Source organism: Sus scrofa, chromosome 9, assembly GCF_054392235.1.
Source record: "Sus scrofa isolate SSC_HxYL_T2T_F1_AM1 chromosome 9, Sscrofa_HxYL_maternal_Yorkshire_Landrace_v2.0, whole genome shotgun sequence".
Lineage (NCBI taxonomy): Eukaryota > Metazoa > Chordata > Mammalia > Artiodactyla > Suidae > Sus > Sus scrofa.
Window position 1 is genome coordinate 19,529,227 of NC_139391.1, and position 27,337 is coordinate 19,556,563.

The 27,337-nt window shown below is 37.0% G+C and overlaps 1 protein-coding gene across 16 annotated transcripts in view; it reads right to left on the reverse strand.

Moving 5' to 3' along the window:
* DLG2 (discs large MAGUK scaffold protein 2) overlaps positions 1–27,337 on the reverse strand; it is a 1,974,117-nt gene that overhangs the window by 1,927,684 nt on the left and 19,096 nt on the right. For all 16 annotated transcript variants that reach the window (XR_014814818.1, XR_014814817.1, XR_014814819.1 and 13 more), the window contains exon 2: positions 26,041–26,172. Coding sequence is in view for 13 of the 16 variants with exons in the window: in XM_084975536.1 (XP_084831662.1) it covers positions 26,041–26,172 (132 nt within the window). In the remaining 3 variants the exon portion in view is untranslated. The remainder of the gene's footprint in view (positions 1–26,040; positions 26,173–27,337) is intronic.

Below are 27,337 nucleotides of genomic sequence, written 5' to 3' on the forward strand. Positions count from 1 at the left end.
ATGATTTCAATACCAATTATACACATTATCAGCTTCAGAGAATTTTTGTTTGCCTATTTTGTCTTTTTTTTTTAAGGGCTGCACCCATGGCATATGGAGGTTCCCAGGCTAGGGGTCTAATCCAAGCTGCAGCTGCTGGCCTATACCAGAACCACAGCAATGCCAGATCCAAGCCATGTCTGTGATCCACACCACAGCTCACAGCAACGCCGGATCCTTAACCCACTGAGTAAGACGAGGGATCAAACCCGCAGCCTCATGGTTCCTAGTCAGATTCATTTCCACTGCACCACAATGGGAACCCCAGCTTCAGATAATTTAATAAAATTTTTCATTGTATTGTATATCATGACCTCTTGCTTCTCCCTCTAGTCTTATGGTTTTAAAAACAGTACTCTGACTTCTCCCAAATTTAAACTTCAATTCTTGACATATCCCTTACACCCCAGATTTCTATATCCAGCTATACACTTAATATACCCACATTAGTGTCTGGTAAGTATCTCAAATTTCACACCTCCAAAACCATACTCTAAGATCTCCCACTCCACCCATTAAATATGCTGCTTTCCCAGATTTCCTCATCTCTGAAAATAGGAATGCCATACTACCAGACATTGAGGCAAAAACAAACAAAAAAAATCTCCTCCTTAACTTTCCTATTTTTCTCATAGCTGACACCAAATCTATTAGAAAATCTCAGTATCTCAGTAGGTCTACCTTCAAAATCTAGAATCTGACCACTTTTCACCACTCTCCCTGATCCCACACCCTGATCTAAACCAAAGTCATCTCTATCTGATCTCCTAAATTATCTCTTCCATTTTCTTCCTTTCATCCTTCTTTTTTGGTTCCCAACACAGAGAGCAGACCATTTTAAATATAAGGCAGAGAGGAGTTCCTATCATGGCTCAGTAGTTAATGAATCCAACTAGGAACTATGGGGTTGTGGGTTCGATCCCTGGCCTTGCTCAGTGGGTTAAGGATCCAGCATTACCGTGAGCTGTGGTGTAGCTCACATACACAGCTCAGATCCCATGTTGCTGTGGCTGTGGTGTAGGCCGGCAGCTACAGCTCCAATGAGACTCCTAGCCTGGGAACCTCCATATGCCATGGGTGTGGCCCTAGAAAAAACAAAAAGACAAATAAATAAATAAATAAATGGCAGATCACATCATTCTTCTCAAACTCTCCAACAGATTCCTAGCTCACTACAATAAACGTCAAAGTCCTTATACTGGCCAACAAAGCTATATATAATCAGTCCTCCTACCATAACCAAGCTCATTTCCTAGCACTGTCTCTGAATCAAGAGTGACTGATTGGGTTGGAGTTTTTTTATTGTTGTCATTGTTGTTGTTTTATAAAGTTCCATGAGATGTTTCTATATCTTGGAGAATAATCCCATGTTGGTCACTTCATTTACAAAGAACTTCTCCCATCACACTGGACTCTTATTATTCCTGGAATAATCTATATATGTGCTTGCCTCAAAGTCCTTTGCACTTGGCTCCTTCTTCTGTAGCTAGTCATACAACTCATTTCCTCAAACCCTTCAAGTCTGTACTCAAATGTCCCTCTAAACAGAACATTACTTTAATAAAGATGATTCAAGATCTCAGAAATAAATTGGAGGAAAAGATTGATAAATTATAAGAAACACTGAGCAAAGAAAGAGAAGATTTAAGGATTAAGCACGCAGAGATGCAAAATACAATAACTGAAACAAAAACTTCATTAGAAGCAACGAAAAAAAGAATACAGGCAACAAAAGAATAATTGAGGTGAAAATCACTGATGAGAAACAAAAAAAGATAAAAAAGACTGAAAAGAAATGAAAGTCTAAGAGAACACTGGGACAATGTTAAATGCACCAACAGCCATATTATAAGGTGCCAGAAGGAGAAGAGAGAGAGAAAGGGCCAGAAAAAAAATATTTGAAGAGATAATGGCCAAAAAACTTTCCTAACATGGGAAAGGAATCACTCACTCAAATCCAACGTAGTTTTGGAAGTCCTAGCCACAGCAATCAGAGAAGAAAAAGAATAAAAGGAATCCAAATTGGAAAGGAAGAAGTAAAACTATCACTGTTTCCAGATGACATGATATTATACCTAGAAAATCCTAAAGACACTACCAGAAAACTGTTAGAGCTCATCAGTGAACTTGGCAAGGTTGTAGGATACAAAATGAATACACAGAAATTGATCACATTTCTACATGATAACAACAAAAGATCAGAGAGAGAAATCAGGGGAACAATCCCATTTACCATCACATGAAAAAGAATAAAATCCCTAAGCATAAACCTATCTAAAGAGACAAAAGACATATATTCTGAAAACTATAAGACACTGATGAAATATATCAAAGATGACACAAACAGATGGAAAGACATACCATGTTCTTGGATTGGAAGAATCAATATTATCAAAATGACTATACTACCTAAGGCAATCCACAGATTCAATGCAATCCCTATCAAATTACCAAGGACATTTTTCACAGAAATAGAACAAAATATTTTAAAGTTTGTTTGAAAGCACAAAAGGCCCAGAGTATCCAAAGCCATCCTGAGAAAGAAAAATGAAGCTGGAAGAATCATACTCCCTGATTTTGGACTATACTATAAAGCTACAGTCATCAAAACAGTCACATTTCTATATTCTAACAATGAAATATTAGAAAAAGGAATGCAAAAATACAATACCTTTTAAAATTGCACCCCAAAAAATCAAATACCTGGGAATAAACCTGACCAAGGAAGTGAAAGATTTATATGCTAAGAACTATAAAACATTAATCAAGGAAATTAAATGTAAAGAAATGGAAAGATATCCCATGCTCCTGGGTTGGAAAAATTAATATTGTAAAAATGGCCATACTACCCAAAGCAATCTACAGATTCAATGCAATCCCTATCAAATTACCCATGACATTTTTCACAGAACTAGAACAAACAACCCAAAAATTTATATGGAACCACAAAAGACCCAGAATTGCCAAAGCAATTCTGAAGAACAAAAACCAAGCAGGAGGCATAACTCTCCCAGGCTTCAGGCACTATTATAAAGTCATCAAGACAGTGTGGTACTGGTGCCAAAACAGATATACAGACCAATGGAACAGAGCAGAGAACCCAGAAATAAACCCAGACACTTAACGGTCAGTTAATCTTTGACAAAGGAGGCAAGAATATAAAATGGGAAAAAGACAGTCTTTTCAGTATGTGGTGCTGGGAAACCTGGACAGCTGCATGCAGATCAATGAAACTAGAACACACCCTCACACCATGCACAAAAATAAACTCAAAATGGCTGAAAGACTTAAATGTAAGACCAGACACCATCAAACTCCTCTAAGAGAACATAGGCAAAACATTCTCTGACATCAACCCTACAAATGTTTTCTCAGGTCAGTCTCCCAAAGCAACATAAATAAAAGCAAAAATAAACCAATGGGATCTAATCAAACTGACAAGCTTTTGCATAGCAAAGGAAACCAAAAAGAAAAAGGCAATTTACAGAATGGGAGAAAATAGTGTCAAACGATGCATGTGACAAGGGCTTAATCTCTAAAATATACAAACAACTTATACAACTCAAAAGCAAAAAAAGCCAACAACCCAATGGAAAATGGGCAAAAGACCTGAATAGACATTTTTCCAAGGAAGATAGACAGATGGCCATCAAGTACATGAAAAAATGCTCAACATCCCTGATTATTAGAGAAATGCAAATCAAAACTACCATGAGATACCACCTCACACCAGTAAGAATGGCCATCATTAATAAGTCCACAAATAACAAATGCTGGAGGGGGTGAGGAGAAAAGGGAACCCATTGTACTGTTGGTGGGAATGTGAGCTGGTACAACCACTATGGAGATCAGTATGGAGGTACCTTAGAAAACTATATGTAGAACTACCATATGACCCAGCAATCCCACTCTTGGGCATATATCCAGACAAAACTTTCCTTAAAAAAGACACATGCACCCACATGTTCATTGCAGCACTATTCACAATAGCCAAGACATGGAAACAACCCACATGTTCATTGACAAATAATTGGATTAGGACGATGTGGTATATATACACAATGGAATACTACTCAGCCATAAAAAAGAACAGACTAATGTCCTTTGCAGCAACATGGATGGAACTAGAAACTCTCATACTGAGTGAAGTAAGTCAGAAAGAGAAAGACAAATACCATATGATATCACTTATATATGGAATCTAATATATGGCACAAATGAACTTTTCCACAGAAAAGAAAATCATGGACTTGGAGAATAGACTTGTGGTTGCCAAAGGGGAGGGGAAGGGAGTGGGGTGGATGGGGTGCTCAAGGTTAATAGATGCAGACTATTGCCTTTGGAATGGATTAGCAATGAGATCCTGCTGTGTAGCACTGGGAACTATGTCTAGTCACTTATGATGGAGCATGACAATGTGAGAAAATAGAATGTGTACACATATGTGTAACTGGGTCACCATGCTGTACAATGGAAAACTGACAAGACATTGTAAACCAGGTATAATGGAAAAAATAAAAATCATTATATAAAAAAACAGGAGTTCCCGTCGTGGCGCAGTGGTTAATGAATCCGACTAGGAACCATGAGGTTGCGGGTTCGGTCCCTGCCCTTGCTCAGTGGGTTAACGATCCGGCGTTGCCGTGAGCTGTGGTGTAGGTTGCAGACGCGGCTCGGATCCCGCGTTGCTGTGGCTCTGGAGTGGGCTGGTGGCTATAGCTCCGATTCAACCCCTAGCCTGGGAACTTCCATATGCTGCGGGAGCGGCCCAAGAAATAGCAACAACAACAACAAAAAGACAAAAAAATTAAAAAATTAAAAAAAATAAATTAGTGAAATCCTTAGGAAAATATATCATAAAGGATAATTATATTGGTAGAAATACATTTTTAAGTGGTAATTTTAAATTTCTCAAAACATCTGAGAGACAATCAAGAATTCTAGCAGGATCAAGTATAAAAAATGAGAACAACAACTTAGAAGTTTTCTACATTAAATACTAGAAGCTAGGTCATACTATTAACAGAGATTCGTATTTTTATTCTGATAAATTTTCATAATATTGAAAATATCCTAAATTTCTTTCCTATTATCAGCAATAATAATACATTAAATACTAGAAGCTAGGTCATCCTATTAACAGAGATCCATAATTTTATTCTGATAAATTTTCATAATATTGAAAATATCCCAAATTTCTTTCCTATTATCATCAATAACCTCAAAAAGGGACATTACATGTAAACAAGTAAAATCTGCATATTTTAACAGGTCTAACCATTTTAAATGATGCTGTTTTAATCACTGCATACCAGCAAATTCCAAGAGATTGTCTGGCAACAGAGTAGCATAATTAACCTAATGTACTTTTCCGACCTCACAAATCACATTCTTCAATGCCCTGAGCTCTTGGCACAAGGACCCTAACAAAACAAATGCAAAATTCTCACTGAATTAACTGTAAAATATTGCAAACACAAGAACCTCTTTTTAAATGAGTATCTTTTAAACATAGTACTTGTCACTTAAGAATCTAATGATTTTGACTTTAAACAAAAAGGAAAACGTTAATGCAGTTAGCTTGCCAAAACTTAAAAGGCAACCATCAACTGTAAATTAGTTTTTCCCTTATTCACCAAATTATATTAGCTTCTAGTATATTCCATGAACTCTAGTAAGCACTGGGATTAGAGGAGTGAACAGCACAACCAAATCCCTGCCCTCAGGAGATTACATTACAGTTGGGAGGGAAAGATCACAAGTAAATAAATACTGATAGGTACAATAAAGAAAAATTAATGTAAGAAAAAAGAGTAAGGGAAGAAGGTAGATATTTTAGACAAGGGGGTCAGAAAAGACCTAAGGAGACAGTAACTGGAAGTACCTGAAGGAGTTGAAAGAAAACAAAGGAAACAGATGCCCTGAAGTGGAAACCTTCTACAAGGAAAAACTCAAGGCCAACATGATTGGAGGGGCAGTTGGCAATGCTGAGACTATTAGAAGAGGTGAGAGAGAAAGCCAGGAGTCAAAATATCTAAGGTCTTACAGTCACGATAAGGACTTTAAATTTTGTTTTGAAGGTGATTAAGAAGTCAGCGGAGGATTTTTTTTTTTTTTCCTGCTTTTTAGGGCTGTACCTGCAACATATGTAAGTTCCCAGGTTAGGGGTCGAACTGGAGTTGCAGCTGCCAGCCTATTCCACAGCCACAGCAATGCACGATCCGAGCCTAGTCTGCAACCTACATTGCAGCTCACGGCAACACCAGATACTTAACCCATGGAGCGAGACCAGGGATCAACCTGCATCTTCATGGATACTAGTCAGGTTCATTTCCACTCAGCCACAACAGGAACTCCCAGGATTTTTTAAAATAGTGAGATCAATTACCTTTGGGTTTCAAAAGGTTGCTCTGGATACTATGCAGAGATCAGATTTGGGCAAGAGTGAAAACGAAGGGCTATCAGGAAGCTACTGCAGTGGACCAGTTAAGAGACTAAGGTGGCTTAGACCACGATGGTATGATGGAGATGGTAAAAACTAGTAGGATTTCAGACTTAATTTGAAAATTTGGCAATAGGACTTGCAAATGGATTAGATTAAGTTGTGAAAGAAAGAGAAAATCCATGATGACTCCTGGGTTTCTGGCCTGAGTAACTGGGGAGATGATGACGACACTTACTGAGATAGTGAAGACGAAGAACAGGTTGGCTGGGGGAGGAGACAGAAGCCAGCGTCCAGTTTTGGACATGCTAGTTTTGAGATGCTTGATAGACATCTAAGAGAAAGATATTAAATAGGCAACAGGAGACCTAGAAGTCAGACTTAAGTCTGAGAGTCATCAGCCTATAGATGACATTTAAAACCATGGGACTGAATGAGACTATATAAGCAGTGGGTATAGAGAGGGAAAAAAGAGACCTGAGACTTTAGCCTAGGGTCCTTAAACATTTAAATCAGGAAAGAACATGGTAGAAGAAGGTGGACATGTTTGGGTACATCAAATGCTGCTGAGAAGTATGATAAATCCTGAAAATTAACCAATGAATTGAAACATGGAGGTCTCTAGAACCTGCCAAGTATCATCTCATTAGCACAGAGAAGACAGAAACCTAATTTGGAGCAACTTCAAGAGAAAATTAGAGACGAAGAAGCACAGACTGAATATAAACAACTTTGATAAATTTTGCTCTAACGGGGATTAGAAATATGAGAGAAGGACTACATAACAGGACTTGTGGCCTTAAAGCAGAAAGATGTAGTCACTGCTAAATCATGGCCCAGAAGGAAGGTGACCAGGAGAATAAATATCCCCACCTCTCTTTCACTCCTCCACCATTTCTGATCTCCAGTAAGTACCTCCTATTGGCCAAGGTCAGAAGGCAGAACCAAGGTGACGGGAAATGACAGATGAAGAGAGTGGATTTTTAAAAAGACAACAGTAACAGACACTCGCTTTGTGCCAGGCACTGTTCAAAATGCAATACATAATAACTTATTTATCCTCACAACAATGTTATGAGGTGGGTACTTTTACTATCATACCCATTTTACAGACATGGATTGAGGCAGAGTGGTTATGAAATTAGCACAGAGTCACACAAGTAATAAGTGGCAGAGAAGCCAGGATATGAACCCAGACAATCTGGCTCCAGGGTCTAAAACGTTCCTTCTAAGGGAGGTGTTCATGTGTTAGCAGGAACAGCTGAATAGGGAGGTAAAAATTCATTGCAAAGAGAGGAAGAATAATTACAGTAGCACATTCTTTGAGTAAATAAAGAAAAATCCAGACATAACCTGCCATGAATTTGTTTGCCCCTTCAAGTCATCTTTCTTCCCTTATTTTTTTTTTTTTCTTCCCTTATTCACCCTGCTCGTGCCCTGGAAAGTTGACCTTAACAGACTATCACCCAGCTCCCTTGTCCTTTGGCTTCCAATTGGGATCCACTAATGAGAAGAACCAGCAGAAGATCAGAGACAGGAGGAAGGAGGGGTTGGAATATTTATTCACCTAGCTCTCTCCTTGCTGGGTCCTGGTTTGGCAGTAGCTGTCTTCTTCTCAAAGCTATAGCTCCTCTCAGGCAACCCTTCCAATAACTACACTCCTATCTGTGTTACAGTAACAGCTCACACATTTTCCCAGTTCCTTCAAGATTCCCACTATTCCCAATCACCAAGCATTTCTATCCCCAGTTGATTCCCTTAACTCTACCCATCTCTTTGTAAACAGATCCTTCATTAAACTCTCTACGAGAAGGCTTTCTGTTACCTTCCAAGGACTCTGATACTTTATCTAAGAGAAGGATTTGGTCTTAGATAAAAGGAGGGACAGTTTATCCACTTTAATAAAAGAAAAGACAGAACACATAGCTACAGATACAGGTAGGTTGGCAGATCAACTGGGGAAAAGATGAAGAGGTTCTCTTCTGTTTTTATTGCCCCAGTAAAGTAAGAAAGGTCACTGGAATGGATCAGCAATGAGATCCTGCTGTGTAGCACTGAGAATGATGTCTAGTCACTTATGATGAAGCATGTTAATGGGAGAAAAAAGAATGTATACATGTATGTGTAACTGGGTCACCATGCTGTACAGTAGTAGAAAAAACTGTAACTGCAATGTATACATCTAAGGATAACCTGACCCCCTTGCTGTACAGTGGGAAAAAAAAAAAAAAATATCAAAAGTTTGCACAACTCCGTAGGGACTAGTCTGGATGGTCCCCCTAAAAAAAAAATTAAATTAAAAAAAAATAAAATGAAAAAAAAAAAGAAAAAAATTATATTGGGGAAATAATAAAAATAATTTTTAAAATAATTACAAAACATAGATGAGAAAAATTTTAAATAATAAAACATACATAAAAAAAAGAAGAAGGGTCAGCAGCTAAAGTTGAAGAAGGTGTAGTAAACTGCATTTGAGGAGAAGAAAAGGTAAGAAATGTTCCCCCGGGAATAAGAAAGTGAGCTACCCAAAGAAACATAACAGGCTTTTTGATCATCATTTAAAGTGAAACCAGGTAACAAGGTTGTATGGATTTCTCCAGCTACATTTAGCTGCAATGGTGCAGACATGGAATAGACAGAGATAGCTTTAACCAGAGGGTGGTATTTGCCAGCTGACGGGAGAGACAATACAGAAGATGAAGATGGGCACAATCAATTAAAGCAATGAATCATGTATTTTCAGCTGGGTAAAGAGGAGTCTGAAGACGTGTGGTAGCTAACGTTATGAAAATAAAATGTGTAGAGCCAATGATTTAGCAGTGCAAATGGGATCCAAAAAATGACATGGGAAATGTAGCAATGAACTGAATCAATAATAGGTGGTGAGGGGTGGTCAGAGAGTAGAATGTTTACAACTGAGGTTTTTAGAGGGATGTGGTTATGAATAATGATAAAATACAGAGCAAAATTTAAGAGCGGATGGCTGAGATACAGCAAAGGAGATTATTGCCAGAACAGAGATCAAGAAACTGATCCATGAAACTGGACTGTTCCCCAAAAAAGCCCAAATAATGACAATAATTCAAATTTAAAAGTATTAAATTATTATGTCAAATATTTCTGTCCATTTTCCTACATCCTTCATTCTATATACAGCATCGCTATTCCTTTCCATAATCACTCGTGGTTATAACGAAAGTCACTGTGGAGTTCCTACTGTGGTGCAGTGGGTTAAGCATCTGACTGCAGCAGCTCCGGTCACTGAGGAGCCACAAGTTTGATCCCCAGCCCAGAGCAGTGACTTAAAGGATCTAGTGTTGCTGTAGCCAGGGCTCAAATTCAGTCGCTGGCCCAAGATTCCATATGCTGCAGATGCAGCCATAAAAAAATAAATAAATTTTCTAAAAAAGTCATTGCATTATCCCAACTCTGCCATGTTTCAATTATAAATACTCAAACTCAGGAAATGGAAGTATTCTGCACCAAAATTGGTTTAGTACTTGCAGAGGCCCTATTAAATATGTTAAATTTTCAATCTCTCCAGGGGCTCCATTTCCAGAAAAACATAGTTTAAAAATATTTTTTTAATTTTTATTATTTTTTTTCCCACTGCACAGCAAGGGGATCAAGTTATCCTTACATGTATACATCTTTCCCCCCACCCTTTGTTCTGTTGCAATTTGAGTATCTAAACATAGTTCTCAATGCTACTCAGTAGGATCTCCTTGTAAATCTATTCTAAATTGTGTCTGATAAGCCCAAGCTCCCGATCCCTCCCACTCCCTCCCTCTCCCATCCTGGCAGCCACAAGTCTATTTTCCAAGTCCATGATTTTCTTTTCTGTGGAGATGTTCCTTTGTGCTGGATATTAGATTCCAGTTATAAGCGATATTATGTGGTATTTGTCTTTGTCTTTCTGACCCATTTCACTCAGTATGAGATTCTCTAGTTCCATCCATGTTGCTGTAAATGGCATTATATCATTCTTTTTTATGGCTGAGTAGTAAACCATTGTGTATATATACACACATCTTCCTAATCCAATCATCTGTCGATGGACATTTGGGTTGTTTCCATGTCCTGGCTATTGTGAATAGTGCTGCAATGAACATGCGGGTGCATGTGTCTCTTTTAAGCAGAGTTTTGTCCGGATGTATGCCCAAGAGTGGGATTGCGGGGTCATATGGAAGTTCCATGTATAGATAAAAACTATATTTGGATGTGGAAAATAGCAAGGAGAAAGTGAATATATATCCTAAAAAATTACTAAATGGAGCACCGCACCTAAAATAAACATGTTTTGCTGATGGTATTAATTACTTGAATTAATGAAATCGAAAAGTCATCTTTATAAGTATTGTCCTATTTTGATCAATTGAAGAGTTCTCAAACCCTTCTTCAAAAAACTCTTGCTGAAACTATTTCTAAAGAACAAGGTTTCTTTACAAATTATTTTTAAATAAATTTAAATTATTTTTATTTTCAAAACTGAAGGTTTTTCTCAAGGCATCACTTAATATATAGTATAATTTGTTCCTGTGAGTTTAAAAATGCATTTAACTTTTAGGAATTCGTGATTAACTCATTTTGTAAGAACTGGCATAACCACTGGAGTTTGGTGGCTCTAGGTACATTTGATGACCGAATTTGCAAACATATGGTCCTGCAAAGAGAATTCTATTCTTATGGTTTTATGAAAGTTTATTATTTTGACAGCAAACTGGAAATTGAACATAAGGTAGGGACCCAGAAACTAGAAACCAGAGAAATTTATGCTGTATGGTACCTACAGGTTATTATTGGAATGTTTGGAATTCCTAACATAGTCGAAGAAGTTCTGTGGCTTCTGAGCAACAAATAAGGTAGAGAAGAAATGTTTTCTGAAGCAAGTCTTAGGAATGACTTATGTAAACTACAATAAACCAATGCTCCTCATTCACCACCTCTTTTGCCAGCAACCAGTGCTAACAGTATGAAGGGGAGGCCTTTCCTATGAGATACTTATGAGCTATTTCTTTTTCCATTGCTCCTTCTTGTGGTTGATGCTTTTTGACATTCAATCCTAAATCTGAAAGGACTTTGAAGAGGTAGGAATGAACACTGTGATCTATGCTTCAGTCATAGCAGGGCCACATACACAATTCATACCACACGATGGTGTAAGTAGCCTAGTGGCAAACAAGAAGTATAGCTCTTCACTGTATCTGGGTCTTATCCAGCTGCTTCAGAAGCCCTCAATCCCTGGTTAACTGGGGAAAGTGGCCATTCGATCCAGTTAATTTTTAAAAATTTTATTGTAATATAGTTGACTTACAAAGTTGTGTTAATTTTGGGTGTACAGCAAAGTAAATAAGTTACACATATACTTACATCTGTTCCTTTTCAGATACTTTTCCCGTGTAGGTTATTATATTATATTGAATGAATCTCCCTTGGCTATATAGTAGGTCCTTGTTACCTATTTCACGTATAGTAATATGTACATATCAATCTCAAACCCCTAATTTATCCCTTTCCCCTCAAATTTTCCCTTTGGTAAATATAAATGCGGTTTCAAAATCTTTAAGTCTGTTTCTGTTTTGTAAGTTCTAATGTATAATTTCAATCAGATTCTGTATACTAGTGATCTCACATGATACTTGTCTTTAACTTTCTTCACTTAGTATGATAATTTCTAGGTCCATCCATGTTGCTATGAATGGCATTATTTCATTCTTTTTTATGGCTAAGTAATATTACATTGCATATATGTACATTTTCTTCTTTTTTTTTTTTTTTTTTTTTTTGTCTTTTTGCCTTTTCTAGGGCCAATCCCTCAGCATTTGAAGGTTCCCAGGCTAGGGTCGAATCGGAGCTGTAGCCACCAGCCTACGCCAGAGCCACAGCAACGCGGGATCGGAGCTGCGTCTGTGACCTATACCACAGCTCACGGCAATGCTAGATCCTTAACCCACTGAACATGGCCAGGGATCGAACCTGCAACCTCATGGTTCCTAGTCGGATTCGTTAACCACTGAGCCACAGCGGGAATTCCTATGTACAGCTTCTTTATCCATTCTTCTGTTGATGGACATCTAAGCTGCTTCCATGTCTTGGCTATTGTTAAATAGTGCTGCAATGAACACTGGGGTGTATGTGTCTTTTCAAATTATGGTTTGCTCTAGATAGATGCCCAGGATTGGGATTGCTGGATCATGTGGTAGCTCTATTTAGTGTTTTAGGGAACTTTTTGATGATGGCCATTCTTAGTTGAGTGAAGTGACACCTCCTAGTATTGATTTGCATTTAATAATTAAATAATTACATAATAATAAATAATTATTGTTAATTATTGCTTGTTGTTGATTATTAATAATTAACTAATAATTTAATAATGTTGAACATCTTTTCATGTTTTTTTGCCATCTGTTTGTCTTCCATGGATAAATATGTTTACACCTTCTGACCATTTTTTAATTGAGATGCTTTTTTTATATAAAGTTGGACGAGATGCTCATATATTTTAGAAAATTAATCCCTTGTCAGTCACTTCATTTGCAAAGATTTTTTTCCCATTCTGTGGGCTGTCTTTTTATTAAGTGATTCCTTTGCTATGCAAAGCTTTTATTTTATTTTTTTATTTTCATTTCTTTAGAACATAGATCAAAAAAGATATTGTTGGAGTTCCCGTTGTGGCTCAGTGGTTAATGAATCTGACTAGGAACCATAAAGTTACAGGTTCGATCCCCGGCCTTGCTCAGTGAATTGAGGATCTGGCATTGTCGTGAGCTGTGGTGTAGGTCACAGATGCAGCTCGGATCTGGCATTGCTGTGGCTCTTGCATAGGCCAGTTGCTACATCTCTGATTAGACCCCCTAGCCTGGGAACCTGTATGTGCCATGGGATCAGCCCTAGAAAGGGCCAAAAAGACCCAAAAAAAAAAAAAGATATTGCTGCAATTTATATCAAAGAGTGTTCTGCCTGTTTTTCTCTAGGAGTTTAATATATCTGGCCTTACGTTTAGATCTTTAATCCATTTTGAGTTTATTTTTGTGTGGTGTTAGAGAGTGTTCTAATATTATTATTTTATAGGTAGCTGTCCAGTTTTCCCAACAATGCTTATTGAAGAGACTTTCTTTTCTTCATTGCACATTCTTGCCTCCTTTGTTGTATATTAATTGACCATATTGTGTGGGTTTATTTCTGGGCTTTCTATCCTATTCCACTGGTCTTTGTTTCTGTTTTTGTGCCTGTATCACACTGTTTTGATGACTACAGCTTTATAGTTTAGTCTGAAATAAGGGAGCCTGATTCCTCCAGATGTTTTTCTATCTCAATATTTCTTTGGCTATTCAGGGTGTTTTGTGTTTCCAAATTTTAAAAATTTTTGTTCTAATTCTGTGAAAAATGCCATTGGTAATTTAATAGAGATTGTGTCGAATCTGTAGATTGTCTCAGGTAGTCATTTTGACAATATTGTTTCTTCCAACCCAAGAACATGTTCTATCTTTCCATTTGTTTGTGTCATTGATTCCTTTTCTAACAGTGTCCTATAGTTTTCACAGTACAGGTCTTTTGCCTCTGTAGGTAGGTTTATTCCTAGGTATTTTATTCTTTTTGATGAAGTAGTAAATGGGATTGTTTCCTTAATTTCTCTTTCTGATCTTTCATTGTTAGTGTATAGGAATGCAAGAGATTTCTATGTATTAATTTTGTATCCTGAAACTTTACTGAATTCATTGATGAGCTCTAGTAGTTTTATGACAGCTTCTTTAGGGTTTTCTATGCATAGTATCATGTCATCTGCAAAGTGACAGTTTTACTTCTTATCAATTTGGATTCCTTCTTTCTTTTTCTCCTTTGACTGCTATAGTTAGAACTTCCAAAACCTAACTATAAAAGTGGTGAGAGTGGACATCCTTGTATTGTTCCTGACTTAGAAGAAATTCTTTCAGCTTTTCACCATTGAGAATGGTGTTAGCTATAGGTTTGTTATATATGGCCTTTATTATGTTGAGGTAGGTTCCCTCTATGCTCACTTTCTAGAGAGTTATCACAAACGGGTATTGGATTTTGTCATAAGTTTTTTCAGCATCTATTAAGATGACCATATGGTTTTTAATCTCCAGCTTGTTGATGCAGTGTATCACACTGACTGATTCGTGTATTAAAAAAAAAAAAAAAATCCTTGCTCCCTGGGAGAAATTCCACTGATCATGGTGTATGATCCTTTTAATACACTGCTGATTTAGTCTGCTAATATTTTGTTGAGCATCTTTGCCTCTATGTTCTTCAATGATATTGGCCTCTGGTTTTCCTTTTTGCGGTGTTTTTGTATGGTTTTGGTATTGGGGTTGATGAATATACTTGGGCATGTTCCTTCCTCTGCAATTTTTTGGAAGAGTTTCAAAAGGATAGGTGTTAATTCTTCTCTAAATGTTTGATAAAATTCATCTATGAAGCCATCGGGTCCGGGACTTTTGTTTTTTTGTAAGTTTTTTTTACCATGTTCTCAATTTCAGTACTTGTGACTGGTATATTCATATTTTCTATTTCTTCCTGGTTCAGGCTTGGAAGGTTGTATCTAAGAATTTGTCCATTTCTTCTAGGTTGTCCATTTTATTGTCATATAGTTGCTTGTAATAGTCTCTTATGATCCCTTGTATTGAGTTGTAATTTCTCCTTTTTCATTTCTAATTTTTTTATTTAAGCCCCTCTTCTTTTTTTTGATAAGTATGGCTAAAGGTTTACCAATTTTATCTTTTCAAAGAACTAGCCTTTAGTTTCATTGATCTTTTCTATTGTTTTCTTCTCTATCTCATTTATTTCTGCTCTGATCTTTATTATTTTTTTCCTTCTACTAATTTTGGTTTTGTTTATTTTTTCTCTAGTTGCTTTAGCTGAAAGGTTAAGTTGTTTATTTGGGTTTTTTCCTGTTTCCTGAAGTGAGATTATATTGCTCTAAAATTCCCTATGAGAAAAAGGAAGGAAGGGAGGGAGGGAGAGAAGAAAGGAAGGAAAGGAAGAAAAGAAGGAAGGAATGAAAGAAGGAAGGAAAGAACTCCTGTTGTGCCATAGTGAGTTAATGATTGGGTGTTGTCTCGACAGCAGTGCAAGCTCAATCCCTGGCCTGGCACAAGGTTAAGGATCCAGCATTGCCACAGCTCTTCCCTCTCAAAACTGCTTTTGCTATGTCCCATAGGTTTTGGATCATCCTATTTTCATTGTCATTCATCGCTAGGTATTTTTTAATTCCCTGTTTGATTTCTTCAGTGAACCATTGGTTGTTTAGCAGCACACTGTTTAGCCTCCATGTGTTTGTATTTTTTGCATTTTTCTTATGGTTGATTTCTAATACCATAGTCTTGTGGTCAGAAAAAAATGCTTGAATGATTTCAATTTTCTTAAATTTAGTTAGGTTTGATTTATGGCCCAAGATGTGATCCTGGGAAATGTTCCACATGCACTTGAGAAGAATGTGTACTCTGCTGCTTTCAGATGGAATATCGTATAGATATCAATTAAATCTATATGGTCTAGGAGTTCCCGTCATGGCTCAGTGGGTAACAAATCTAATGAGGAACCATGAGGTTTCGGGTAACCTGTCCCTGGCCTTGCTCAGTGGGTTAAGGATCCGGTATTGCCGTGAGCTATACTGTAGGTCAAGATGAGGCTTGGATCCAACGCTGCTGTGGCTCTGGCTTAGGCCAGCAGCTACAGCTCCAATTCGACCCCTGGCCCGGAAACCTCCATAGGCCAAGGGTGCGGCCCTACAAAAGACAAATGTATATATATATATATATATATTTGTCTTTTGTAGGGCCGCATATATATATAGTCTAATGTGTCATTTAAGTCCTGTGATCTTTCTTGATTTTGTTTGGATGAACTGTCCATAGATGTAAGTGGGATGTTAAAGTCCCCCACTATTATTGCATTACTGTTGATTTCTCCTTTCATGGCTGTTAGCAGTTGCCTTATATGTGGTGTTTCTATATTGAGTGCATATACATTTACAATTGTTATATCTTCTTGAATTTATCCGTTGATCATTAGGTAGTGTCCTTTTTTGTCTCTTGTAACATTATTTTCAAGTCTATTTTGCCTGATAGTATTGCTGTTCCAGCTTTCCTCTGATTTCCATTTGAATTAAGTATCTTCTTTCATCCCCTCACCTTCAATCTTTTTGTATCCCTAGACATGAAGTGGGTCTCTTGTATACAGGTCTTGTTTTTGTATCCATTAAGTGAGTCTCCGTCTTTGGGTTGGAGCATTTAATCCATTTACATTCAAAGTAATTACTGATATCTATGTATTTATTGCCATTCAATCCAGTTTAAATCTGTAGTCTGACTCAGTAATTTAAAGTCTCTCTCATATAAAACCCTATTCATTTATATAGCCTATCCATCCTCTAGCTTCTCTATAAAATAATGCCCAGTTACATGGGAATAGATAGTTCTGGGGGCAGACATGTGGTTCATCTCACATCACAATCTTGGGGGTAAAAATAGGTTGGGTTCTTTGGACCTACATGCTATCCTTTGGCTCCTCTCGTCCTTGACCTTGGTCCTTTGGCTTCTTTCACCCTGTCCATTTGCTCACTGGGCATACTACCAGCCTCTGATGCAGAAGTCTGTTTGGTGGGCCCTGCTATCCATTCTTTCAACTCAGGCAAAGCTCCAGATGCTCTGCCTGCCTGACAACACTCACATTGAGTTCTACTGGCACTGTACTACATTCCTTTCTGAGGTCCTGTTATAATTCCCACTCAGGAGAGACATTGGCTGCAGCTTTCCTGACATGCTGACTTAATGCCAGCAACTGCCTACCTAAGGACAATGTACCAAAAATAAAAACCTTCTTACTTAAGCTTTCCCTTCCTTTTGAATGAGGACATCTCTAAATTAAATAAGAATAATCTAACACAATCCTAGACGTACAGAGACACTCATTCACTCATTCATTCTTTCACAAGAGTGGCTATTATATTCTAGGCACTAGGCTAACAGACAGCAATGAATATGGTAGGCAAGATGGCTGCTCCTATGAGTTAACATTCTAGGGGAGAAAGTAACAGAAAAGAAATACATAAATTATCTCAGTGATATATAAAGTGACAAAAATAGAATTGATAATGTGATGGATGTGACTTGAGGGTGGGATGGAGGTGAAGAGTGAGGTGGAAAGGCACTTTCAAGATACTGAGACCTGAATGATGAGATAAGCCAGAGTAAGGCAAAGATATAGGCAGGAAGGTACTCCAAACAAAAGAGAAGTAAAAACGTCCTAGAGCAGCATTTAGGAACAGAGAATAGGTAAGCCAGCATGGCTGGAGTATTGTGAGTAGGTGAGGAGGGAAGAATGATGGGCCAGGAATGAAAGCCAAGCCACAATTGCAACCTATGCCACAGCTGCAGCAACACAGGATCCCTAACCCACCGTGCCAGGCCAGTGATTAAACATGCGTTCCCAGCACTCCAGAGATGCAGCCAATTCCATTATGCCACAGCAGAACCCCAAGAGTTTGAATTCCATTCCAAGCATAATAGAAAACTACTAGCAGGTTTCACTTAATAAATAGTATCTAAACATTTTTAAACAAATGTAAAACAATAATATGAATTATACCAATTCAAGCAATTCCTTAAGATTTTACTGTTTGGTGCAAATATCTATTTCAAAGCACTTATCACTGTTGTACTTATCTATTTAGCATCTGTCTCCCTTCGTAGACCATGAACTCCATGAAAACAGGGGCCCACATCTCTCTTGTCACAAAATCCCCAGAGCCTAACACAGTATCTCTTAGAGAGGAGGTGTTTAACATACATTGTCAAATGAAAGAAATTCAATAATGGACTATTCAATAGCAGACACTATGCTACACACTAAATTAGAACCAGTCCTTGCATTCAAGTTCACATTCTATGGAGGGAGACCAACAGGTAATCAATTAGCAATAATACAACCACAATAAGTGCTACACTAGAAATATGAATCTGCTTACTGGCAGGCAAAGTATTAAGCAAGTTTTAAACCAAGAAATAAATATCCATTTCTTTGGGACAAATGTTTATGCTAAGAAGAAGTCTATATCATGTTCTTTTGTTTTTTTTTTTTTTTTCTTTTTGCCATTTCTTGGGCCGCTCCCATGGCATATGGAGGTTCCCAGGCTAGCGGTCTAATCAGAGCTATAGCTGCTGCCCTACACCACAGCAACAAGGGATTCGAGCTTTGTGTGCAACCTAAACTACAGCTCACGGCAATGCCGGATCCTTAACCCACTGAGCGAGGCCAGGGATCGAACCCGCAACCTCATGGTTCCTGGTCAGATTCGTTAACCACTGAGCCACGACGGGAACTCCCATGTTCTATTAATTTTGTAAGTTCTACAGTTCAATAGAACATACACTATTGACAAAAATTTTTAATGTATTATTGCCATATTTCAAGACATCTTATTCCAAAAATAATCTTTTAGACTCTTCTCTATATTTTTGTCACTAGGTATATATCAACTCCCTACATATGAAACTTAAAGGCTAAATTATTCATAATACTATTGTTTTGGCTATGGAAAAATCTAAATGGGGAAGCCTACTGTGTTTGGCTTTTTTTGCCAACTACCATGTATCAGTGATGGTGATCATCACCAAATTTTCATTTATTATGTACTTAGTAGAGACTACCAGATCTTTTCATGCTCCCAACAAACTTTTGGGGCTTTATTACCTTACTGTATATGGAAGTCTCTTATGCTAGCCAAATAAATTATTTTTTTCCTATTTCAGTTATAACGTAAACACATTACGTTATGTCATTTTTTAAAACAACCAGCCTTAGAAGCTTCTACAATACATAAATTTTGTTAAATGGTGCCATCTGGTGACATAAATCCTGCAGCAAATGTACAAAATCCAAAGCTAAGAATGGCATCTAACCTAAAGTGTTAAATTTAACTTACGAACCACTTGATTCTGCTTGACATGAATCAAACTAATCACACCCAGTGTATGACAGTTTAATAAAGGGAATTATAATAAGGACTGATTGAGCCACATTTTATGCTTACTACTCTTGTTTCTCAGGTTTACTCTCAAACAAATCTTTAGAAGAGATCTAAGCCTAATGTGATGCCTCAGCCAACTCCTATAGAACATTTTAAAAGTATAAATATCAAGAGTATCTTGGAGTTCCCGTTGTGACTCACTGGTAACAAACCTGACTAGTATCCATGAGGGTGTGCATTTGATCCCTGGCCTCACTCGGTGGGTTAAAGATCCGGCCTGAGCTGTGGTGTAGATTACAGACGCAGCTCGGATCCTGCATTTCTGTGACTGTGGTGTAGGTCAGCAGCTGGAGCTGCAATTCAGCCCCTCACCTAGGAATTTCCATATGCCACAAGTGCAGTCCTAAAAGCAAAAAAATAAATCTTGAACTTCCATTTAAGTCACATCCATTTCCTCACTCTCCTGGCCTCTATGAATCTGTATAATCTCCATCACCTCAAATGCTACTTCCCTAAGAAAGCTTTCCCTGATTCCACTGCCAAGGGTAAGCTTTTCACTCACAGCATCTTCTGCCTCATCGTAGCATTTGTCACAACTGTAAATATAAACCATTCATAAAATTTTGTTTAATGCTTATCTCTCCAATCTTCTTTTTTTGTCTTTTTGCCACTTCTTGGGCCTCTCCCATGGCATATGGAGGTTCCCAGGCTAGGGGTCAAATCGGAGCTGTAGCCACCAGCCTATGCCACAGCCACAGCCACGCAGGATTGGAGCTGCATCTGCAACCTACACCACAGCTCACAGCAATGCCAGATCCGAGTGGCCAGGGATCGAACCCACAACCTCATGGTTCCTAGTCTGATTCATTAACCACTGAGCCACGACGGGAACTCCTCTCCAATTTTATATCATAGTACCTGGTACGATGTTCAATAAATAACCTGAATGAACAAATGGATGGATTTATGGGGAAAAAAAAAACGTCCTTTTTTCTAATCTCTTACCCAAATCCTATCATTGACAAGACCTGGCTCAAGTTTACATTTTATATAAAAGCCTCCCCAGTAATATCAATCTACAACAATCCCACACTTCCACAAACTCCTATAGCACTTTGGTCTAGCTTCAGAGTTTAGTCCTTGACTATAGCTTGTCTTATACTTGCTTGTATATATGTGAATATTACCTTCCCATTGACCTTAACATCCTTAAGGATAGGCATTTGGTTTTTAATAACATCCACCTGCATATGTCCATGTAAATAGGTAAACATTTCATTAATTATTATTACTAAATTGCAACTGAAATACCTGAATTTTTTTTTATTTAAATAGGTATTATAAACAAGTAAATAGGTACAGAGTAGACCTTAGTTTTTAAGAATGCCAACATGCACCACTTTGACCAGGCCAGACTTATTTGAATGTCCATGACATGTAGTCATTTGTTTCACAGGAGCACATGCTTTGAGGTTATGAGTGACAGCAAGCACTTACCTAGTGAGTAAGCCCTGCACACACCAACAGCAGCATCTCAACATAGGTTAGGTGTTCACAGCCCCATAGGTAGAAACTACACTAAGTATCCAAAGGAAAAAAAATCACTTAAATGTTTCATACGTAATGTTGTACTTTAAAAAGAAAATTAGGAGTTACTGCCATGGCACAGCGGAAACAAATCCGACTAGGAACCATGAGATTGTGGGTTCGATCCCTGGCCTCGCTCAGTGGGTTAAGGATCCAGCATTGCCGTAAACTGTGGTGTAAGTTGCAGACATAGCTTATATCCCAAGTTGCTATGGCTGTGGCATAGGCCGGCAGCTGTAGCTCCCATTAGACCCCTAGCCTGGGAACCTCCATGTGCCACGGGTGCGGCCCTAAAAGCAAAAAATAAATAAGTAAATAAATAATAAAAAGAAAATTAGATGTCACAATAATATTCATCAATTTATGGATCCTCAAAGGACCCAAGATATATCCCGAAATGATAATAGCTCATCATATTTGTTAAAGACCAAATCAAATCTTTATAAAACTGAAGAATGAAAAATGTCACTGTCGTATTTTCCCAAATTTATTACTACTATTCACATACTATATTACTTTCCTTGAATGGCTAAATAGCTAACCATTTAGAATACTTTAGCCTGACTGAGAACTACTCAGAAGGCTTATTAAACCATTATTTGCTGAAACCTGCTTCCAGAGTTTCTAATTTAGGAAGTCTGGGGTGAAGTCTAGGGAACGTGCAATGCTAACCAAGTTCCCAGGTGAGGCTGACGCTACTGGTCCAAGAACCACACTTTGAGAACCACTGCTTTGGAGGATTAGAGCCAAGCTGTTCCAGATTTACAGAACCATGTCACCATAATCTATAAAAAATTCATTGACTTTCTTATGATCAGGTAGTAAAAATTATACAAAAAAGACCAAAATATCCATGATGTTTTCAAATAGATATTACTGTGAAACAAAATATTATATTAAAATTACTACACTGGGAAAATAGGTCAATTTTGTACTCAAACTAAAACCTGATAAAATTCATACAGATCGATTTTGTAGTGCCTATCACCATTACATTTAAATAATTAACTACATATTTCATGTGTCTTTTCCCCAACTGATTTATCTCACTTATCCATAAGGGCAAGGATTAGCCTCTTCTCTATAGTTTACTGTTACACGCCTATTGCCTAGCACAATGTATAATACATATCAGGTATTTTTAAAGTAATTGTTGAATACGTGAATAAATAAAATTTACTGAAGGCTTATTGTTATTAAAGGTCCACCAATGTTAATTTTTTGTTTGTTTTTTTAGGGCTGCACCCTTGGTATATGGAAGTTCCCAAGCTAGGGGTCAAATCAGAACTGTAGCTGCTAGCCTATGCCACAGCAACACAGGATCCAAGCCGAGTCTGCAACTACATCACAGCTCATGGCAGTGCCGGATCCTTAACCAACTGAGCAAGGCCAGAGATTGAACCCACGTCCTCATGGATACTAGTAGAGTTCATTACTTCTGAGCCACAATGGGAACTCCACCAAAGTTAATTAGATATAACCTCAACTCTCAAGCTGTTACAGTCCATTGACAGAGCAATAATATATTCAATTCTGCATAAGTCAATATAGTAAGTGCTTTATAGTAAAATGAACAAAATGCTAAGAGACATAATAAAAGGGCTGGTTAAGCTTGCCAGCAGGTAGAGACATGGTAGAAGGCTTCAATTAGGGGGTGATAAAACAGGGATAAGTACTTTTTTAAGATGTTGCTACTGGCAGCATTTTAAGGAAACTATCACTTTACTACCTAGTCTATTCTAAATCTTTCCTCAAAATTCCCCCACAAACATTGCAGGAAATAAGAGGAAATACAATCAGATCAACAAGGTTAACAAGATTTTAGAAGGGGTTGGACTTGTTTAATATACATACATAGTTCTGTCTATACTTGTACATAAAAGTAATGAATAAAAGACTAAGACAATTTTCAATAAGGTATAAAAGCAAAGAACTTTTGTGGTATATATCCAAAAATGAACTAAACCATGATATTATTTATGATGGTAATATGTATCTTTAAGTTATTAAAGTCGATCTGGAAAAGAACTATAAAAATAATTCCATTTTGCTCCTCCATCACCTAAATGAAGAATAAAGAACCTAATACATAGGGCCTTGAAAATCTGAATGCTTTAGCTATATTAAGTGAAAGAGACCTAAATCAATTTGTAAGATATCATGGAATTCCAGTTCACTTACATCCAAATTCTGTCAAGTGTCAATAGTGCAATCATCATAAAAACTATCCATTGGACAAAATATTTTCCTTAGTATTGCCACAAGATGTCACCCTAAGCCTAACATAAATGTGCAGCTTTCCTGCTTTAGGCTTTTTTTTTTTTTTTGTACATTAATTAATGCTAATTACTAACTTTTTAAAAGTTGTCTTTTTTCACTTGTAATTATCCGTTAAGTGGTCAAATCAAAACAAAGAATACAGGGACTATAGATGCAAGAAGGAAGAAAGTTAAACAGTTCATCATTCTCCATGCTTACCGTAAAACCTATTTACCGTAAAAGCAATGCATTTTAGCAATGCATTTTACCATTGGATTTAATGCATATTACCACTGGACTTCATTTTCTCATTTTTTTAAACTTCCATAATGATCACATGTCATGTTTATAATCAGATTAAGTTCTATTTTAGAAACAAACAAAAAAACCCAATACCTTTGCTATCACCCTCCATCCTATTATCACAAAACCCACTTATAAAATGCTTTTATACACTACAATAATGGTCAAATTCATAAAGACAGAATTCCATCCTCAAGAATTATACCATCTAAGATATACTAGTTTTGGGGGCTTTTTTAAAGCATAGATGAAAGACCACAAAAGGAGGATAATATTCATTTTCAAAATGATGCTTTTCATCTGTACAGAGAAGGCTTGGTTTCCTGGTCACCAGTAAATATTATAGCACATTCTGAAAATACAGTATTTTATTTTACCATCCATTTGTATTGAGTTTCCTACACTATGATTCCCTTCTCATTCTTCAATTGAGATTCATGTGAGGCATTATTTCAACATACTGCTATCTGAATATCCGAATAATGGATGAAAGCCACCATCTTCCATTACTTATAACAAAAAAGAAAGGGAAGGAGAGTTGGTTCAAATAGAAAGCAAATTATAAAGCATAAATAATGCTCTATTTATCAATGGCTCCCTACTTATCCTTTTATAGAGAGATATAATCCCCTTCAGGATACACAGGGCTACAAAGTTTTTCTTCCTTTTGTGTCCTTAGAAAAAAATGCACCGTGAGACCACTCAAACACTCAGTAATAGTAAATTAGTAGTCAGTATTTAGCAACCCACATAGAATTCAATAGAAAATTACGTTTTGTTGTACAGTGTTGCTCCCCTCTTTGTGCTCTGGCTTATCCTAAAATGACTTAAAAGACCAGCCAAAGCAAATCTATTCATTCAAAGCTGGGCATCAGGATTACTTACGTAACAGCTCTTTACAGATTATCGCTGCTTCTCATTTTATTAGTGAAATTCAAACTATACTATAGGCTTTTTGCCAAGATATTTAGCACTCACTTAAAACAATGGCAAAATGCAACTCTTTGTCATTCATGTGTCCTTTTACTTCCCAGGTAACAATATTGCATTACCAAATGGTTACATTACCAAGGTATAGTAGAATTATCTAAAGCATCCAACAATATTCCTGCTAAAGCGAGTTCTCAAAAATTCAAACTCTCAAAAGACTTAGCTGGTCTTAACTAAGTACATCATATAGGTCTATTTAGAGGCACTGCCATTCAGTTAATGGCCTCTACCATGTATTAACTAGATAAAACTATGAATTTTTAATTGAGAAATTTATTGCTTAAAAATGTTCTCTAAAATACTATTCTCTAATGACAGGGTTTATTTAAATTCTATAAGACTGCATTTAGAGTTGTTTTTATTTAATACCAGCTAAGATGATTAGAGCTATTTGTGTCATTAATTCTTATCAGCCATAAACAAATATTTTAAAGAAATTAATCCACAGGCAAAATAATCCTATAAGGCTTTTTACTTCTATTTTTACTGAAAATATTCAGACCATAAAGTTGTAGTTTTGTCAACAAGTGTAGACATTATAGTAAAAACAGCTATTTTCAAGATTAGTCCTCATATATTCACATTTTTAGCTTTCATATCAATAACCATCAGATCTGAAAAAGTAATGATAATGTCTGGTGGATCAATTATTTCTTTAAAATGTACTATTTAAGTCCAGTAAAATCTATAGGGTGGGGTTTTTTTGTTAATTGGTTGTTTTTCTTGAGGGAAGGTATTTGTTTATATCTTTTGCTAGTTTAACTCTTAAAATATGAAAAAGAGGATTAAAAATTATCTGCATAAATGCAAAAACTATGTATAAAGACATATACAAAGAGACCATATCACTGACTTTCTTTACAGTCTTTAATAAATTCAAGAATAAACATAAGGTAAAATATTATGTAGTTAGATTCATGAAAAACTGACAAAGCATTGAGATTTTCATCAATAAACTTTGCCATTAGAATCACGAAATTTCTTAAGAGAAGCAAAAAAAGATGAAAAAACATTTTTTGTCTTAAAAGAAACTAAAACTAGAACTCTGATTCTGATAAAAATGTGACTCATTACTTTTTGTGATACCCAAACCCTTCTCCAGAAGAAGGTAACTTCCTTCTCTAGCATATTTGTCCTCAATTTTTGGCAATAAACTACTCCAATTTTTTTCCTGTGTAAATGTGTCTTCCTATCCAAAACATTCTTTCAATATTTACTTTTTTAAAAACTTTTTTTCTAATTTACAGCTATTCTTTTTTAGGATAACCTTAAATAAGAAAATTTAAAAAAAAAAACTCAAATCTTTTCTTTTACTATCAAAAAACATTATTTCAATTTTAAATTTGGTTTAACATCAGGTTCTTTGACTACATTACTTGAACTATTAAGTCCAATTCTATTAACGTGATAAATAGTTTTTAATACATACCTAGCAAAGCCTGGAATAAGCTGCTCTTAAAGATTCCCATCACCTTCTTAACAGCATTCTTCAACTGCTGCTCCTCTGGTTTCCTTAATTTTTTGCAGTATTCTTCCAGTAATGATAAAGCTCGGTCAGTGTCTGAAAAACATGATTTTAAAATTCTCTATTACGTCTTAGAGAAAAATAGTAAGTTAACACTAAGGTACTCTATAGTTATATTCCTAATTTCATGACACAAAATAAAATAATCATGAATTCCATTAACTATCATTAAAATTGGTAATTACAACACACTCTTAATTTTAAGAAGCCACTTTTATTTTTATTGCCTTCCAAAAGAATCTGCAACTATGAAACAAAACAAACAAAGGTCCTGAATGCAATGCTGGCCCATTGATATTCACAGAGTAGATGAGACTTTCTCTGGTCAGAAACATTATCTTAAAATTGATGACTTTGAAGTTCCCACGGTGGCACAGCCGAAATGAATCTGACTAGGAACTATGAGGTTGCAGGCTGGATCCCTGGCCTCACTCAGTGGCTTAAGGTTCCAGCGTTGCCATGAGCCGTGGTGTAGGTCGCAAACACAGCTGGGATCTGGCGCTGTTGTGGCTCTGGCAGAGGTCGGCAAACACAGCTCCGATGAGACCCCTAGCCTGGGAACCTCCATATGCCTCGGGTGCAGTCCTAAAAGGACAAAAGACAAAATAATAATGATAAAATTGATGACTTCCTACAAAATAAATGTCCAGATTCCTTAATGCACACTTTGAGGCCAGATTCCTTAATGCCCCGTGATCTGCTTACAACCTATATTTTCAGCCCTGTTTCTCAACAGGTATTATTCCACCGCCTTCACATATACACACAGGGCCCAAGTCACAATGGATTAGCTACTTTCCCTCTCCACCTCTCAACACACACACACACACACACTTTCTTCTACTTTTTCTGGCCTCTGTACTTTTCTTTGCTCCTCCTGCTTCCACCACTGGAATATCCTCCCCCATACCACTCTCCCTTGAATCACAGTGTTATATTGGAAAGGGTCTGTTGACAGCTACATCTAAGTCTGAAACCTAATCACTAGCTGTGTGTGACCTTCAACAAGTAACTTAACCTCTCTGAGCTTTCAGTTTCTCCTGAGTACTAAGAGTCAATTCCACAATACTTAGTACAATGTCTAGTGCATAGAAAGCAATCAACAAGTCAACAGAGGAATTCCCCTTGTGGCTCAGGGGGATAAGGGCTTGACACTGTCTCTGTGAGCATGTAACTTCAATACCTGACCTCACTCAGTGGG